We start from the raw sequence: 19,311 nt of genomic DNA on the forward strand, positions 1-19,311 counted from the left end.
GAAGTTTTGAGGTGGTACAATACACCAGATTAAAAGTGACGGTAAAGCTGGTTACAGTAGCTTAAAACATGAATGCTTTATCTGATGAGTTCGGCACGAATTTCAGTAAGAATTTACGAAGACTGATGATTTCAAACACACACAACCCAGTCACAGAGCCACAAAACTAAGCTTCTGTAACAGATCAGGCTTCCAAGGGAATTGTGCGAAGAAGGTGGATTTCATCAGTGTAACGAGAAAATACAGAGGATTTTCTAAAGTTTAACTTCAATAAATAAAGAACCTTCGGAATTATGTGGCAAAGATTATGGGAACCTTCTTAATGGCATGTTTTGAATTCTATTATAATTTTTTTAAAATTTATTGGGGTGAAAATTGTTAGTAAAATTACATAGACTTCAGCTGTACAATTCTGTATTACATCATCTATAAATCCCATTGTGTGTTCACCACCCAGACTCAGTTCTCCTTCCATCACCATATATTTGATCCCCCTTACCCTCAGCTCCCACCCCTCACCCCCTTACCCTCTGGTAACCACTAAACTATTGTCTGTGTCTATGAGTATTTGTTTCTCATTTGTTTGTCTTGTTCTTTTGTTGTTTTTGGTTTATATACCACATATCAGTGAAATCATATGGTTCTCTGCTTTTTCTGTCTGACTTATTTCGCTCAGCATCATACTCTCAAGATCCATCCATGTTGTCACAAATGGTCCTATTTCATCTTTTCTTACCGCCGAATAGTATTCCATTGTGTATATATACCACAACTTCTTTATCCATTCATCTATTGAAGGACATTTTGGTTGTTTCCATGTCTTGGCCACCGTAAACAAAGCTGCAATGAACGTTGGAACACACGTGTCTTTATGTATAAATGTTCTTAGAGTGTCAATTTCCACCCTTTCACTTTGAGTCTATGCTTGTCCTTGTAGCTGAGCTGTGTCTCTTGGAGACAGCATATGGTTGGGTTTAGTTTTTTGATCCAATCTGCTACTCTGTGCCTTTTTATTGGTGAGTTCAGTCCATTTACATTTAGGGTGATTATTGATATGTGAGGATTTCCTGTCATTCTATCTTTAGTTTTCTGGTAAGGCTGTGTCTCCATTGTTTCTTTGCCTTTTTGTTGTTGTCTATTATTTCTGTGTGGTGGTATTCTATGATGTTTCCCTCTGTTTCTTCTTTTATTACAGTATATATTTCAGTTCTGGATTTTTTTTTTTTTCAGTTCTGGATTTTTTTTGAGTGGTTACCCTTAAGTTTATGGTAAAGAAAGTGTGATATTTAGAGTATTCCATTTTCTTCAGCACGCTTACTTTCTCCATTCCCATATTCTGGTTCAGGCCTTTACTTTCCTCCTTTCTATGTTTTGGTTGCCACAAATTGTCCCTGTTGATGGTGGTCGAATAGCCTCCTTTAGTATTTCTTGTAGTGCTGGTTGTGTATTAGAAAATTCCCTCAGCTTCTGTATGTCTGGAAAGGTTTTTATTTCTCCTTCATATCTAAAGGATATCTTTGCTGGATATATTATTCTTGGCTCATAATTTCTCTCTTTCAATAGTTTGAATATTTGGTTCCACTCCCTCCTGGTTTGTAGAGTTTCTGCTGAAAAATCTGATGATAATCTAATGGACTTTCCTTTGTAGGTTACCGTCTTCTTTTCTCTGGCTTCCTTGAGGATCCTTTCTTTGTCGTTGATTTTAGACAGCTTCAATACAATGTGCCTTGGAGAAGGCCTGTTGGGATTGAGGTAATTAGGTGTTCTATTTGCTTCTTGGATTCGAGGATTCAGTTCTGTCCACAAGTTTGGGAAGTTCTCATCAACAATTTGTTTGAGTATATTCTCTGTTCCCGTCTCTCTTTCTTCTCCTGGTATGCCCATTATTCTTATATTGCTCTTTCTGATGGAGTCAGAAAGTTCTTGTAGAGTTCTTTCATTTCTTTTAAGTCTCAAGTCTCTTTCTTCTTCCATCTGTGTAATTTCCAGGTTTCTATCTTCGATGTCACTGATTCTTTCCTCCATCTGGTCAACTCTACTACCTAAGCTGGGTATTTCATTCTTAATTTCTTCTATTGAGTTCTTAATCTCCAGAAATTCTATTTGGTTCTTTTTTAAAATTTCAATCTCTTTCGTAAAATGCTCATGTTGTTCTTTGATTGTGTTTCTGAGTTCATTAAACTGCCTTTCTGTTTTTTTCTTGCGTCTCGTTGAGTTTTTTCAGAACTGCAATCTTGAATTCTGTCATTTAAGTCACATATTTCCGTATCTTTAAGTTCCTTTTCTGGAGACTTTTCACTTTCTTTCTGAGTTGTCTTGTTGCCTTGGTTATTCATGGCAATTACTGATTTATTATTTTTCTTCCTAGACATCTACAGAGTGGCTTCTGCAACAGGTTGATAGGAAGAGGTCTTTCTTTTATTTTCCAGTACTTGTTGGTAGAATGTTTTATTTTCTCTCTGACGGCAGCCTTTTTTTTCCTCTCTCACATGGTAGTGCTAGGTTTTCTCTGCACTATTCCAGCTTCTCACACAATGGGGGGATTCCCTGGGAGACGGGCTTCTCCTCTGTTAATAATAGTTCGCCTGGGTCACAGGGCACAGTGTCCGTGTGGGTATGCGGAGAGCTTCTGAAGTTCCAAAGCTCTTCCTGCACCAGATTCAGAGCCCGTATGTTTCAGCAGTTCTGTTTACTCCTGCAGGAATCTGCCCAGATAGGTGGGGCCAGGGGCGGGGTGAGTTGTGAGAGGTGGCCCAGAGCAATGGCCGCGACCACCACCACAGCTGGTCCTGCTTCCACAGCTCTGTCCCCTTTGCCGGAACTAGTTGGGCTGCGAATCTGTCTGCGGTCCACAGTTCTCAGAACAGCAAATACTCTGTTCTTTTGATCTGACACCACTACTGTTCTGCTTCTAGCACTGGGCAGGTGGGGGCAGGGTGAGCTCTGGGAGGGTAGGGAGGGGGTGGCTAGTCTCAGTGCCTAAGGCTTCCATTCTCTGCTCAGCAGTGAGGGCTTAAACCACTGTTTTCAGCCTTCTTCCCTCAGTCTTTTCTCCAAGGTCTCTGCTGTGAGCGTTGGGTTCAGCTGTGTTATATGCTGCCCCCTCAGCCCTGTGGGCCACAAGCGGAGCCCTAGCAGTCCGAGTTCTTCCCTCTCCCGCAGCTGCGGTAGTTCCAGGATGCGGCAAGCTTGGAGCACTGAGCTGGGTCTGCGTCCTGTGCCCGTGGGGCTCCGTCTCCGCACTTCTCCCTTCCTTCCTCCCCAGCTCGTGTGAGTCACCCACCTTTAGGTGAATTCAGTAGTGGGCCTCTTCGTCTTGCCTGTCTGCTGTGCAGGGAGTCCTTTGTGGAGTTATTGTTGTTCGATTAGTTGTAAATTCCAGGAGAGCTTTACAGAAGCTCACCTCACGCCGCCATTTTGATCGGCAATCCGAATTCTATTACAATTTTAAGGGAATTCTTTCTCATTGTGTACTCAGCAGAGACCACCCAACTTTAGCCAGTTATGTATAATCTGACCACAATAAGCAGCTACGAAACCATGAAACCTTTTCATCCTTCCTAAATGCTCATTACCCTGAACTGGATACTTACCTAAAGCAATCCTCAAAACACTTCGTCATGTAGTCCCAGAGAAAGTCTGTGCTGAGGGAAGTGATCAGCAAGTTCACCGTTTTCACAATCTCAGAGGCATTTCTGTTTGCTTTCATTGCACTGGAAAGGAAGAGGGGTATTCACAAATGTTTCTGTGAAAAACTCTGCATTACAAGAACACCATGTCTGAAAAACAAATTCATTTTACCATTTACGACATACTTCTAGAGAGACCGAAAAACTCAAAGATAAAAATATTACTGTTCTGATGTATGTATAATGCCATCCTAAATAGTATTTACGTTGATATGTTCTCTTAGAAATAAGCTTAAAAGCTATCATTAAAAAATGTGACATAGAAAAGCAGTTTTAGTCCAACTGTAGGTAATTAGATACTCTACTGGTGGAAGAATACAGTGCAGCAGTGAGGAGGGAAATCCGGCTGGCATTATGTGTGCATCTCCTACGACTCAGGAAAGGTCTTCTAGGGATTTGTCCTACAGAAATCCTCGCACAGGCACACAAAGATGTATGCATAAAGATTTCTTAAATAAGTGATAAATCCTTACTGAGGGATCACAGGCAACCATTATATTCCACTGGGGAAGAGAGTACAGCTACTCACAACTTGCGTTTAAAAACCCCAGCAATTAACTAGTAAGTGTAATTCTATCTTTAAAATATAAAAGACAGGTCTCTCTCTCTCTCTCTCTCTCTCTCTCATACATATATAAATACATTGGAAGTCTGGAAAGAAATGAAAATATTTTATGTTTTTCTCTGAAGGGCAGTGGGATTATAAGTGATATCTTTTTTCTTGATAACCTTCAAATATTGGTACATTCTACATCGAGCATGTAATTACTTTCATATTCAGAAAAACAATAAATGACTCAGAGAAAAAAGCAAACACTAAGAACTCTTAGTACACTTAACAATCGATAAACCAGAAAAATCTTCCAACTGATTTAAATTTTCAATATACCCACTGCCAATTTAGGCAGAGGGAAATTATATCAAGAGTAGAGTGAAAAGGAAGAAGTTATACTATCTTAAAAAGAAGAAAACACAGGGTTGACAGATAATACATACTTCAAGTCAACATGTGTGCGGTCCCTCAAACCCAGCGCACTCTGCCTGCAGGGTCCTGGACGCGTGCCCTGGGGTGCCCACCTTGCTCTCCCCTCCCCCTCTTACTAGTCTCCTGAACTCACATCCCCTGGCTCCACTTCCTGACCTTCTCCCCTCCTACCTGTGCTCCTCCCTGGAACTCACTACTTGGGTAATCTAGATCCAGTTGTTTTGTTGGACAACTTTTCATACTTGATCGCTAAATATGGTTTGTCCACTGCAGGCTAGGGCAGAGGCTACATCAAACACCTTTTAAACGCCTCACAGTATCCAACAGGGAACAGTCAATTCACATTGACTGACTTAAGAGCGTACGTCATCTCAATAGGAACCTATGCCGCTTCTCCATTTTCTCTAGCACTTCACAATTTACAGTAAGCAGAAAAAAATCATGGCACTAGGAAGGGAAGAAGAGTGTAAAGTTGGAGGTCATACTTTATCAGCGAATTTCCACTCTGAGTGTAGCTAAGTTGAAGATCAGCGGCGAGAGCATCTCTGCAGTAAGAATAAAAGGCCCGGATGACTTCAAGAAACAAATTCCCAACCACTTGAGGCCCTGCCAGTAAAAAGAAAACGGCCAGAAAAAAAGATTAACGATCCATTTTTAAATGAACAAATGTCACACACGTGAAACATACAACTAACTCTGTATATATAGTAGACAATTTATATAGTCTAAAATGCACAGAAACTTCAGTTGTGATAATGACAACTTTAGCTGGGGAAGTAACGTCCAAGAAAATGCCACCATTTTATATCTATTAACTTAGTTAATCCTCACAGCAGCCATATGAAGCATAGTGCGGTCCTGACTGCAGATGAGACGACTGAGGCAGAGATTAAGTGACCTGCCCAAGACGGATTCTGCCAGGTGGAGCCTGGGCACTTATGCAGGGTTTTAAATGTGCATGAACTGCTTGACCAGAGACATTACTCAATACAGACACTGAAAGAGCAGGCCACCACTCCCATTTGCAGTTCTTCTAATCATGAGCTACGACACCACAAAAAAGTAACACCAATCCTGAAAGGCTTATGAAGGTGGCACAAAAGAACTGGCTCCGCAGCACGTTAGAGATGCACTGTGGACAATTAGGCAGGTGGAAGGTGGCCAGACATTTCTGCTCCGCAAACAGTAACCATCAGGCAGTAAAGGGAGTGACTCTCACCCACGTATAGAGGGATGAAAACAGAAAACTCTGTCAGCACATCTGTGTAAAAAGCCACCAGCAGATTAATCTTTTTTGCTTTCTTTTCACAGAAACAAAAGATGTGTCTCTGAGAAAGCTTTCTTTATGATAAGTCCCACAGGTATTTTATCTGCAGTGTAAGAATGCCAAATACAGTGGTACCTCGGTTTTTGAATGTCTCTGTTGACGAACATTTCAGTTTACTAACGCCGTAAATTTTATGGATCTATGGTATCATTAGATAGTAAAATTCATGCTAAATTCGCAGTTTTAGGGATTGATTTTAAAGGTCTGTAACAGATTAATCCATTTTGCATTACTTTCTATGGGGAAACTGTGCCTTGGTTTTCGAACATTTCAGAACTCGAATGGTTTTCCGGAACGGATTATGTTCGAAAACTGAGGTACCACTGTACTTTTTACAAGCAAGGCAAGTCTGCTACCCGATTAGTGGAGGAGAAAATGAGGCAGTGGCTGGAGCCTAGCAGTAAATGGATAAGATGGAATGCCCGTGCTTTGCCTTCTAGCTCCTTTGCCTCTCAAGTGTGTCTTCCTTTGGACAACTAACTTATCAGTTAGAGCAAGTTCAGCAACCGTTATGACTGGCTAGATGCCTGCCTTTCATCCCCTTCCAGAAAATATGAGCCATACTGAGCCCAAGTTGGCAGAAACATTTCAGTTGGCTCACCAAGGTTCATGGCCTTGACGTAAAACACCCATCTCCAAAATGCTAACTTGCATTTTCTTCTCTGAATACTTCCCCAAGTTACATAGCAAGCTCCCAATACAGTTATATAACTCATTTCATTTTTTTCAGACTAAACCATGACTTCTCAGAGCTGCAGTCACTCCACACTGAGAAAAATCTATTGAAGCCATCGCTGGCTGACTGAGGTGGAGGGGAGGAGAGCGGTGAGAGGAAAAGTCTGCTCAAGGCACAAATGCCTTTAGGAAGCACTTAAGGGAGGAGCTTGGAGCGACGAACGCTTCATGCTTTGAGACTTTGGATAGGAGCAGCTAGAGCTGCCCACGCCATGCAATGCAAGTTCATCTGTGTTCCATGAGTAATGGACCTCGGGGATGTTGACGTCTGAGTGCAATCAGGTAAGCACACCGTCTTGTCAACGAGAACTGAGGCTCTGGAGTCAAATAGACGGAGTTTTAATCCCAGCTCCAGGGTGGCCTCAAGAGAATGACTTACCCTTGTCCAACCTTAGCCTCCATCTATAAAATGGGTATAGTAAGAAAACCCGTCTCAGTGCTATTGGAGGCCTGGAGGTATATATGGAGACATATATTAAATGATGGATGCAAATCACTTTGCACAAAATAATTGCTCAAAAAAATGTCAGCCGTTATTGTTAACACTGAAAACACCAGGACCTCAGAGTCTCCCTTCCTTCTAACTTGACCAGAGGCTTTCTCCCCTTTGTCAACCTAGAGTCTAGATCATCCCTGCCACATGGAAGACGTTCCATGCCTACGTCTCAATGCATAAGCAAAGGGTCTCCATCCTGAGGCCAGAGGGACAAGGAAACAGCCACCACGCGGTGGGCACATCTGAGGACTCAGATGCCACTATCAAGGCTGAGGCCGCAGGGAGAAGACCGGGGTTTTCTGTCTCTTTATGGTGTTCACATGATTAGATGTTAAGATTGTTCAGTGAATAGATACGTACTGTAGCACATTTTTTTTAAAGTGAAGGAGAGAAGCTCACTTTTCTCAGCTGATGCTCATAGGACCACAGCGTATAAAAGGGAACCAGAGCCTAGTTCACCCCTTTCATTTGACAGAAGACTGAGGCCCAAATGGCAGAAGCAGCTAGCCCAGGTTCACAAGGCAAAAAGATGGAGGAGTATCCCCTCTTTTCTGGAAAATAAAATCCAAGCTCATTGGAAGTATGACTCAATTGAAGAAACGTCCTTACAAAGTCAGGACTGCATGTGCTCTGAAGGCTCGTACGTGGCTGTGCAAACAGGAGCTCAAAGGGATTTTTCTAACAAAAATGTTCAAGTTATTGTGCAAAACTTTTAAGTGGTGCCCAGATATGATCACTGAACTGCATAACATGACTAAAGAAAGTACTTCAAGATTCTGAAATTCCAAAGACTAAATTATATTCAAGACAATGTGTTGACTGTATCTCGCCATGTTTTAAATCTGGATGTGGCATACGATGTGTAACAAGGTTTCTAACAAGTACCTATTTCCGGCTTGTCAAGCAGACTGACGAGGATGCGGAAAGGCTTCAGGTATGCGTGGTGGCGTTCCTCTGTGTCACCATCTGAGAACTCCTGGTGCAACAGCTCAGCCAGACCCTATTAAAAAAAAAAAAAAAGTGCCACGTGTTAGGATATTGTATGTAGTCAAATTTGAGATTATTGGTTGTTCTTTGAGACAGAAAGAAAACCAGTCGCACAGCACAAAGTGTGTACACAGACTTTCCCCAACCGTGTACCAAGGGTCATGTCTATTTTGAAGTCCCACAAAGAAACACACTGACGAACACGATCAGGAACGCCCGGCTTGAGGATGAGTTTCCAGAAACACTTCTTACCTCAATTAAAAGATCCTTGGAGTATTTTTCAAAAAAATACAAGGACTGGTCTTCGTAAGAATTTGAGATTTTGGATTCTGGGACAATGGTATTTCCTTTGATATCTGAACCTATAAAGGAACAAGCACCATGAGCTGTAAAGAGATCCATACTTATAAAGAACATCATACTGTGCAAAGGTCTGACGCTCTGATAGTTCTAAAAATATAATTCCTCCAACAGAAAACAACACCAGCTCCAGCACGACCAAGACACACGTCCTTCTCCTGACTGGTGTGCTAAGGATCAGAGAGGAGGAATTCCATCTCAACAGCCACCAATTTAGTTTGTCCCGAGAATTCAGCCTAGTTGTCCTTGACAGGTGTGATTAACGAGCTGCCAGAACGAGGACCATGGTTAAAAACCCGTCTTTATCTGTATGGCACTATGTACAACCAAGGCATTCGCATCAATATGCCCTCATTTTGGGCAAATCTGTGAGATCCTCGGGGGACTGACAGCACCTCACTGTACAAGCAAAGCAGCCGAGGCTCCTGGAGCCGCAGCCGAGCGAGTCGGAGCTGATGCTGGACTGAGGTCCCGGGTCCCCTCTGTACACAGCCATTCTGGCCTCACAAAGAGGGAGCTCCTATGCATTTAACAAAATCATCCTTTTGATAAAAATGCTGAAAGAGTCTGCAAACATTCTTTTCTAAATCCTTCATAAGCTTCCATGCAATGACTTCTGAAAGTTTTATAACTAGGGGAAGAGAGGGAAGAAAGGGTCAAGAGGACTTCCAGAGTTTGGTGTGGTAAGATCTGCAAGTTGGAGGTTAAGAAAAGCTACGAAGCAGAGGGTTTTTAGGACAGTGAAAATACTCTGTATGATACCCTAATGGTGGCTGCGTGTCGTCATACATTTGTCCAAACCCACCGATTGCACAACACCGAGAGTGACCCCAATGGCAACTGGGACTGTGAGTTGACGACATGTCACTGCAGGTTCCTCGGTTGTAACAGATGTGTCCCTCTGGTGGGGATGCTGATACTGGGGAAGGCTGTGCCTATGGGGGGCGGGGGGTTATGGGAAAGCTCCTTCCTCTTAATTTTGTAACTTCCTCTTAATTTTGCTGTAAGCCTAAAACTGCTCTAGAAAAATAGTTTTGAAAACCAGCTGCACAGTCCTTTCTACAGCTGCTCTGTATGCCACCTTTGCTTAGGTACATGAATATGGGAATTGATAAAGTTCACGAAGGTACGACCCGTTACGCCTGTGATTTCCTGGACTCTGGCCCTGGGAGCCTTCCAACCACCAGGCAAGGGTTCTTGCCCTGTAGGTTTACAGGCTGTAAAACACAAAAGCACATGCGCACAGCACCACACACTCTGGCTTCTCTTACTCACCCAAAGTTATCCAAATACGTAGCTCCCAAACATCTCAGGGCCACAAACATTCCCATCCATACAAACCTTTCACACACAGGCCACATTGGTGGGTTTTCTCTCACATGCCCTCATCCCATGAAACTTCTCCATAGCAACTGGATTCTGCTTGAATAAGGTTTCGCTACAATGTTTTGTGGTATTTCAAGCTTCTTAAAAAGGAATTCAGTTAGCATTTTAAAAATCTCATGTATTACGTCCCAGCTTTTAAAGTAACAGCTGCAAAGTAACCCAAGCGCGGTGCAGGCAGAACTCAGCTGGCCAGTGCCATGCTCAGTGTTATGTTTCTACACCTCATGACTCAGAAATGTACCAACAAGACTGAAATTTACTCCAAAAATCAGCACTAAATGGCTTCACTCTAACTTCCAATTATTGCGTACTACTCAGTACCTAGTAACCAGGCATAAAGTCTTCTGTTTAGAGACATATCTCTTCTCAGCAGGGTCTGAGTGGCAGCTGAAAGAATTCGCACGACATCAGATCTGAGCAGAGGAATGGCTCTCTCATTGGCATCCTATTGGGAGGACAGAGAAAACTTTAGTGCAGGGAGATGATAAAATAAGCCACTGACCTTCTGACACGTAGCTTTTCCTTACCAGTCTACAGAGCTCTACCTTAAAAAGGCAATGCTCAAAAGGGGTTGCTTGTGCACGTGGCCCATGGACAGAAGCGTTTCGGTTTTTGTTACACAAACACCGTCCTCACAAAAATGAACAAGGGCCGTTCACTGGCTGAAAGCAAGTGGTGATCGCCAATTGGCTGCTCACTTCCCAAGACCGATAGCCGAGACCTAGCCTGCCTACCCCACCCCAGTGACTCCCCTGGAAGAATGCGAACGACTCACCAGACAGGTATAAAACGGGAAGAAGAAGAGAACAATTTCCAGATTGTTTCTTTGCACCAGAACATTAGAGTCCAACAGTGAGGCACATAAAGCCTTTATCTGTAAATGATAAACGACAAGAGCATTTCATTCCCAAGGCATCTAACATCAGGCTACTCTTTAGTCACAAAAATGAAAGTAACTTTTCCTGGGAATCGGAACCACCATATTAAATCATGAGGAACAGAACAATAAGGTATAAATGTGGCAAACTTGGGTTCTAGTTCTAGACGCTAGGGGGCACAACATCGGGAAGATGGTCAGCTGCAGCCCTTCCTTGTTCAGTCTGAGAGCTGGAGGGGTTTGGACCAGATGGTTGGGGTCTGAGACCCTGAATTCTATGATCCTAGAAAGGAACATCTTTAGGTTCCAATATGAACTTTCGGTGAAACTCGAACTCCAAAGACATTCAGTCAAATGGATTCCAAACCAATTTAGTACCAATTTCAAGTGTCTTTTCTGAGTACAGAAGGTATAATACAGATGCAGGATAGAAGATGAGAGCAATAAGACAAATGCTAATAAAAAGCTTTGAGAATTCAGAAGAGAGAGATCTTTCACGTGGGGAAACAATGACGCTTCGTTGAGAAAGCAGAGCTGGAAGGACAGGAAGCATCTATATTGAGACCTGTGGAGAAGTAGAGATGGGCAGTGAGGGGGGATGGGCTGGAGCAAAGACAACATGACAGACTTGTGAGGCCAGGCTGGGCTGTCAGCTCTGGGAGTGGAGAGAGGAGAGTAAGGCATTTGGTGGGTTGGGAGCAGACTGTTAGAATACTCTTGAACTTGGACTCCACCCATAGGCAACAGGAAGCCAGGTACTTTGCAAGCTCAGTATAGGTATGAGCAAAGCTATGCTTTAGAAAAGCACATCTAGTGATCAAAAAGGATGGGCTGGGTTCAGGATGGGCTGGGGAGAAACCGGTTAGAAATTGTGTTATGATCCAGAAGCAAGATATAAGAAGTTGAAGCAGGGCAGTGAAAACGGAGAGAAAAGGACAAAGGGGTACTGATGGGGCAGGAGAGAAGGGAGTAAACCTAAGAGGGTGTCCTAGCTCCTAAGCACCGTGGGAGGTGCTTTTCATCAATCTTTTCACTTAATCCTCAGAGAACCCATGAGGAAGATATGTTATCCCCACATTGCAAAGAGAAATGGACTCAGACGGGTGAGTAATTCACACAAAGTTGCCGACTTTCTTACCAAGAATTCATTTTTCAACATTTTAAGGTGGGTATACCACTAGATGGCGATAGACAGCAGGCCATTGAAAACACAAGAGGCATGTTTGGGGAGAAGAGACAAAGGTCTGGGACGTTCCCCTTTTTTAAGGTCATGAGAAGGGATGTCAAGGAAAAGAGCTGTCGTCCAAGAGCCTGGGGACAGACACCTGAGGAGCCCTGACGATCCAGGTGTGAGAGCAGCCAGAGAGGATGACGGCTGGAGCAAGACCAAGATAGTGGCAGAGGAGTCTCCCATGCGGGCAGTGGGCAGTGGGCCAGGGCAGGGGAAGGAAACACGATTTCAGCAAAAGCGGCAGTCTCGCTGGCAGGCTCTCTGCATGCCGTTTACAACTAAGCATATTCCTGAAGAGCGCAAGGCCTCCAGAAGGGCTCTCTCTGCCTGGGTGTGAACAACACTTATTTGAATATATAAATCATAATGCATGTTAAAAACAAGCACCACCATCCTGGGTTTCCTCAGTGGTGACGTGTCCTCATTTGGCTCAGCAGCTCATGGTTACACACACTCTGACTCCATTTCCGTGCTGCTCCCCGATGTCCCTTTGCAATCCCAGTGACCACCTGTGCTGCGCGCCCCATGGCCCCCCACATCCCCGTGAGGAGAGAGCACCCACCGTGAGCTGGTAATCCGTCCCCAGCATGTACTTCTGCTCCTTGCCAGGCAAGTCCCTGCTGATGTGGCCCACCACGAAGAGCGAGGCGGGCAGGCGGACGGCCGGGCTCACCAGGACACTGCCCCAAAGGGCAGCGTAAAACACCTCTTTGCCGACCACCAGGGACAGTCTCAGGAGCAGAGTGTCTGTTCTGGGGATGAGAGATCACAGAGCGTGAGGGACCTTCCAAGGGTGTCCATGTCACTGTGCTGCTCCGCGAACGCTTCACAAAAGCCTCAGCTCCTGCTCCCTGGCTGTGGAAACACCATCGTCCTCACCATCCTGAGCTGCTGCCATCTCTTGTCTTTCTGTGTTTGTCCACCTGCCACTGTCACTGAAACTGATGTGCTGAAACACATGTCACAGAGAGGAGCAACTTGGCCAACAGGCAGCGTGTGACCGGCTGTGTCACCGCAGCACCAAGATCCATCTCCACCTATGGCCTTGCCGCGGACACCACACTACTTACAGGAGGGCATAGCGGATGGGACAAGCCGGTCAGCCTTTGTATCAAAGCATAAGGAGTCATTAACATGCCAAAAGGAAAAGAAAGGTTGATGTGACGGACTGGACACCTAACTGGTGATAAAGGCGCTCCTACCCTGAGCACGACCAAAATGTGACATTTGACTTCAGAAACCCCGGGACAAAACTCCCCCGGGCGCCCACTCCACTGCAAGTCCCACAGCGCCTGGGCGGTGTTCTCTGTCACCGCCCACAGCACCTCCACACGCAGGCCCCCACTGCAGCAAGTCCTGCTGATGCTGACATTTATGCTGACATTTATCTCTGCCTAGGTCTCTCTCCTCTGACACTACATCGCAACTTCACGTATGTCTTTTAAGAGAAGCAGCATCATCAGATCCTGCTTCACAAAAGCAGGGCTCAGGGCTTGTTCGTCCACTGACGCTGACCACGGCCAGGCCCCTCTCTGCTCAGTGCTGTCCCTGCAGCTGACTAGGGCACCTGCCCCGTCAACACTGAGGACAAAGCTGGAGGGGCCTGGTGAGCACCTGTCAGTAAAACAGCAGAGGCGAATCCCCACAAAGGGTTTCACTTCATGAGTGATCTGACTCAAACTCTGAAAGGATTCCATTTCGCAGATGCTTCTGATTTGCCACGAAGACTGAAAACAATCACAAAAGGACCAGTCCAGGGGAATGCAGTGGACAACCCAGCTTTCTGGCGTCTAGCGTCTGTGGCCGCTTCCTGGCTGTAGTCCCCAGGACAAGCTTAACCTTTGTGTGTGTCAGCATTTTGCCGTGAGGTATGCCGTGAGGGAGATGTTGTGAGAGGACGTGAGAGTCTCCTGTAGAAACGCAACACAGGAGACCTGAGCCGGTTCTCAGGCCCTAACGCCTACCGCTGTGGCCTGGTCGGCTGTTTGCTGAGGTGTCCCCAGTGCCCCATGAACACCTGATACACAGCTGGCACTTGAAACAGCCATCAGATGCATGCCACTCCTCCCTTTTATTACAACCCAAAGTGTCCTCAGCTTACTTTTCAATAGTCAGTTCAGTGTACATAGAACATTTCATATAAAAAGTCTACTTACCTTTTTATATTAAAAAGGAATTTTGTTCTTAAAACTACTCTGAACCTCTATTGTCTCATAATATATTTGTAGCAAATGATGCATGGTTTCATCTTCTCAGAAGAAAAACAAAGATGAAGAGTGCATGAGTAACAACAGCCCAGCTTGTGGGAAAAGCACCCAGAAGGGGTAGCGGCTGGAGGTATCCACCGGTCTTCCATCACTGCTGAGTACACAAATAGAGCTTCTCTTTACCCAGCTCTGAAAACAATGCAGCCAAGGCTCTAGTTGGGGGCAGAAGCACCAGTGAGCAGCTGCAGTTACAGTCGGTCGGGCAGATGGGTCACGCTGTCCCCTGAGCGGACAGGATGCTCCTGAGCTGGGAAGTGATTTTTACAGCAACAGATTGGGAAGCCGAGGAGCGCTCTCCTCTCTCCAGGATCCCTCCCCCGAGAAGACCGGGCGCTCAGATAAAACCCATCACAAACACTAGCAGGCACACGTCTCACATCCTCCTTGGCTTACAGCAGTGTGTTCCCAACGTATGTTCCACAGGACACTGACCACTTGCGCTGTTCCACAGAAAAGGGGTTCCGCTGTCACAAAGCCTGGGAAATGCTACCTATGCTATCCCTCCTTCAATATTCAGAGTACACTGGCTAGTTTTCTTTATTAAATAAGTGCGGCTTGAAGTCTTATTTTATTCTGAAAGAAAATTAATGGGTTATTAAAAATTTCAATGATGCCACAGAGTTCAGGAAATGCCACTTTTGACGGACTTTGCTATGGAGAGCAAAGTAAAGAGCAAGAAAATAGGTTAAAAGCAAAGCAACTTTCTACTAAATAAGAATTACTCTTATCATCTCTGGTGTGAAATTTCAAAATGAGTGTGCACAATTTAGTGTCCACAATGCTAATATCTTCTATTCGAAACAAACCAAGAACCAGAAACAAAACAACACCCAAACCACCCCAGTTTCCATGCTTCCTCCTTTGCTCTGGCTGCTGCTCTCATGTACCTCTGCAAACACAAGCTCACTCTACCACCACCGACAGTCTCTGATGGACTCAACTGAGACAAGCGAGTGAGACAGGCCGTGTGCCACAAGCCCCCAGCATGTCACAAGGGGACAGCCCCTTGCCAAATGGGTGGTCATGGAAGTCTGAGCTGTCACAACACCGAACAGGCAGAGTGGTGACAAGAGCGCCGTGCACTGGTCAGATATTGTGCCCAAAAAGAGGTAGAACATTCTAGAATCAGCAGAGCTCTCCATGGTGCCTGGAAGCAACCGAAAGAGAGGCCAATCAATATTTTTCAATTACTATTTAAGCCAGGCTTCCTCAACCTTGACACTTTGGGCACTGGGGCTGGCTAAGTCTCTGTTGTAGGATGTTTAGCACCTCCTCCGGCCTCTTCCCATGAGATGCCACCCTGCCCCAGTTGGAACAACCAAAAATGTCTCCAGATATTGTCCAATGCTCCCTGGGGACAAAAATCAACCTGGGTTAAGAACCAATGATTTAAAGGAAAGCCTCTGGTAAACAAGTTTGTGCTTGCTCACCAACTATTTAAAATAGTCACCTCTCTTCCATCTCCTAAGAAGAAAACATTAGTATTTTCCATTTTCTCAGCGCAGCAAAACTTGGCTATAAAGGAATTCTAGCCAGGAGTAATCTGCAGGCATCAAAGGGTCAGAAAGCCAGGATGAATGGTTATGTCCTAACAGTGGCAAAAATTCCCACTCCTTATGGTTCCTAATGAGCACAAACCAGGGACAGTGTCTACCTCCATGGCTGTGAGTCACGACCCTTTGCATTTTCTACCACATGACATCCTAACCCTCACCGCACCCTCCCTTCCTGTCTCTGGTAAACAAGTTTGTGTTTTCTGGGGGTGTTAGACTCAATTCTCAAGCACTTTGGGGAAGAAACAGCTGTTCAAATGAACCCTCATTTATCAACTAAAAGAACACACAAAAACACCCAAATACTGACATGCTTCTGGTGTGATTCACTCTTAAAGACTCTTAAAGAATGCAATACTTTTGGGGAATTGATGTGTTCATCTGTCAGATGATGGAAAAATATTTACACACACACACGTTTGGAAAACATGAATGGGACAGAACTTCTAGAAAGAGCCTGGGTCTAGGAATGAAGAGACAGAGTCTGGTAAAGGTCCTCTTGCTGACCCCTATGTGACCTTGACCTTTCATCAATCCACACACCTATGAGCCTTACCATGTGCAGCCACAGGGCACGGTGCTAGGCTTAAAACAGCAGAGAGACAGTCTGTCTCCTGGGGAAGTGATTCCAGTGACTCCCTCCATTGTAAGCGTGCATTTGCCACTGGGAATGGAAAGCCCCACCTGCTCACTTGGTGTGAAAGCTTGAAATGGTTCAAGGGCACATTTCTGGTTAGGTCTGTCAAGTCCCAGCACAGACGCTCGTGACGCAAATGCACCCCTAGTCACTAGCCATACTCCCTCAAGCCACTCTGATTATTAGGTTCCCTCGAATTTAGGGGAGCACGGCAAGTAGGCCTTGGACTGAGCCTTGAGTCCACCTCCCACCTCCGCACCCCAGGTCACAGCCGACACACCAGGCAGAGGCGGTGCAGCTGGGGACTCCGGCGGGGGGAGGATTCCAGCAGTGCACCGTGTAATCTGATGGAGACTTTTCAAGCACAGAGGTTACTAAACCTCCCAGTCAGGCTGCACATGGGCTCGAAATCGGATCCCACAAACAGAGGCTAATCACTGCGGCATCAGCCAGAACAGTTAAGACACTGGAAGTGAGTTCTTACCTTGTAATTCTCCAGAAAAGCGGGATACTATATACTCAATAGTGGATACATACTTTCTCCCCTTCCTTGGCAGTGACCAAAAATCTGCCTGAACTTTTATGCATGTCAGCTTTACAAATTTACAAGTGTTGCTGAAGCTGATCAAAATATTCTGCTTAGTGTCAACTTTTCGAGCCCTACCCATCAAAGAAAGCTGGCCTTGCTTTTCTATTAGAAGCAGCCTCATGGAGCAGAAAGAAGGACGTCAGAATCTGGTGTGTAGGTCAGAAGCCCATCTCTGCCGCCCACTGACTTTGTGACTCTGGGAAACTGTCTTGCCTTCTGACTCTCACCTGTGAATGGAGGTACTGCCAGGAGAACACAGCATTTTGTCAAGCAGGAATGTAAACCATCGGCCCGCTCCTACACCTTTCCCAGCTTCATGAGTCTCTGTCCTTCTTTCCCCATTTCTTAGAAAGCAATGACATAAAACACAGCTGCCTGACCCACCCACGTGGGTGGCGCAGAGCCGTCAGCCCTGGCTGAGACCCACCTGTCGTAGATCTCCGAGCCCTCCTCCAGGCCGGGCAGCAGGCCGATGACGAAAGCCTGGAGACTGGGCAGGAGCAGCTTCTGCAGCGGGAGGAAGTACTTCTCGTACAGGCCGAGCAGCACGGGCCTCACCGACATGGCCGCGTTCGCCAGCAGAGGAAACAGCCCACAGCTTTGGGGAAGAAGAGGGAGACGGGGATAAAGGAAACACCTAATCAGAAGTGCAGCTGATCAGGCAACAGCCACCTAAATGGGGGGTGTAGATGCCTGCTTATCATGACGTCACAGCTCTAACCGGAAGTGCAGCTGATCAGGCAGCAGCCACCTAAATGGGGGGTTGTAGACCCCTGCTTATCATGACGTCACAGCTTACTGTTAGTGAAGGGCAGGTGGCACGAACACTACACTCCTACTTAAAGAGAAGTCTGGGGGGTGTACTCCAGGAGCTGAAGCCTGGTTATCTCCTGGGACAGCTTTAGGGTGTTTTGCTTGTTTATGGCTGAAACATGGATTACTTGGGTAATAACAAAGTTACACTATGCGGAAGCTATCGTACCTGTACAGGAACAAATCCTTGGCCAGCCATTTGGTCCCCACAATTTTAAAAATAATCTCATAGGTTTCCAGGGCTTTTAAGTGCACACCACTGGGCAGAGCAGGATGCAGGCACTGAGCTAACCTCTTGCTGATAACGAGCCGTCTTGGCAACAAGGAATACTTTAGGTTACTCTGAAGGGCCTGGAAAACAAGAGGGAAAACAGATGAGGAAGAAGGTGGTGATATTTACAACGGACAGTAAATCTGCCGAGGCCTGGAAGACACCAGCCGGCCCCAATGTGGCTGTCAGAGACAAGACGTAACAGGACAGGACTGGGGGACTGCACGGCAGGGCCGGGGGCCACGAGCCAGGCTCTAGGGACACAGGGCAATGAGGCAGGATGCAGAGTCAAGAGCAAGGCCAGCTTCTCAGCCACACATGGCAGCCGTGTACCGGTGAGGGCTGTGTGCTTCTGTCTGGGGAAGCCTCAGTCTTCACAGACTAAGCAGGACACTGAATGTATCAGAGGAGGCGACCTCCCATCCCTAAGAAAACCTAGGTCTGTGTGCCGTGGAAGCCCCTGGACTTTTGCCCAGAGGAAGAGGTCTGAATTACCCCATTCTTCTCCCAGCTCAGCTTCACAGCCAGGTGGCTCTGAGTGGGGCCCACCCAGAAGATAAGGGAGGGCACACTTCTCTTATCTTAAGGGAGTCCTGACATCTTCACAGGAGAAGCACAGAACGCAGTTGCCATGGAGCGGCAGGATTTCGGGGCTGGGGTACCCCTGCAGGACACAGGCCTTGTTTGCACTAAAGCATCGCTGGGTATGTGCCATCCCGGGAGTGTGAGCAGACTGGTGCTATTCTTCCAGGTACCAGCACCATGGCAGGGTGGGTCCTCATGACTCAATATTATAATAGTACATGTCTGCCATCGTGGTGGAACAATCCATATAACCCACACAAATATTTACTGAATGCCTACAGGGTAAAGTCCACGCTTCTTAAAAGCCACTCAAAGGCTTCCAGGCAGGACTCCTGCCTGCGCTGCCCGCCCACCTCGTAATGCTTCACACCCTGAAACAGCACAGATCCATCCGTGGCTCCCTCGCCCCTCGGTGCCCCTGTCCTTCCTTCCTGTCTGCCTTGCTGATTTTCCTCACCTGAGACTTAGCTCAGCACCTCCCTCACAGAGGCAGAATGCCCCCTCTCCCATACTGAGTTTCTCC

At 45.9% G+C, this 19,311-nt stretch overlaps 1 protein-coding gene across 1 annotated transcript in view; it reads right to left on the bottom strand.

Moving 5' to 3' along the window:
• The window catches only part of DOP1B (DOP1 leucine zipper like protein B), a 96,958-nt gene that overhangs the window by 55,661 nt on the left and 21,986 nt on the right, over positions 1-19,311 (bottom strand). The window contains exons 2-10 of the mRNA XM_074325595.1: positions 18,102-18,356; positions 17,547-17,717; positions 12,636-12,825; positions 10,741-10,839; positions 10,287-10,410; positions 8,472-8,581; positions 8,118-8,232; positions 5,160-5,280; positions 3,594-3,713 (exon numbers count right to left, since the gene is read on the bottom strand). Coding sequence (XP_074181696.1) covers positions 3,594-3,713; positions 5,160-5,280; positions 8,118-8,232; positions 8,472-8,581; positions 10,287-10,410; positions 10,741-10,839; positions 12,636-12,825; positions 17,547-17,683 — 1,016 coding nt within the window. The 5' untranslated portion in view covers positions 17,684-17,717; positions 18,102-18,356. The remainder of the gene's footprint in view (positions 1-3,593; positions 3,714-5,159; positions 5,281-8,117; positions 8,233-8,471; positions 8,582-10,286; positions 10,411-10,740; positions 10,840-12,635; positions 12,826-17,546; positions 17,718-18,101; positions 18,357-19,311) is intronic.

Source organism: Rhinolophus sinicus, linkage group LG01 (assembly GCF_036562045.2).
Source record: "Rhinolophus sinicus isolate RSC01 linkage group LG01, ASM3656204v1, whole genome shotgun sequence".
Taxonomy (NCBI): Eukaryota; Metazoa; Chordata; class Mammalia; order Chiroptera; family Rhinolophidae; genus Rhinolophus; species Rhinolophus sinicus.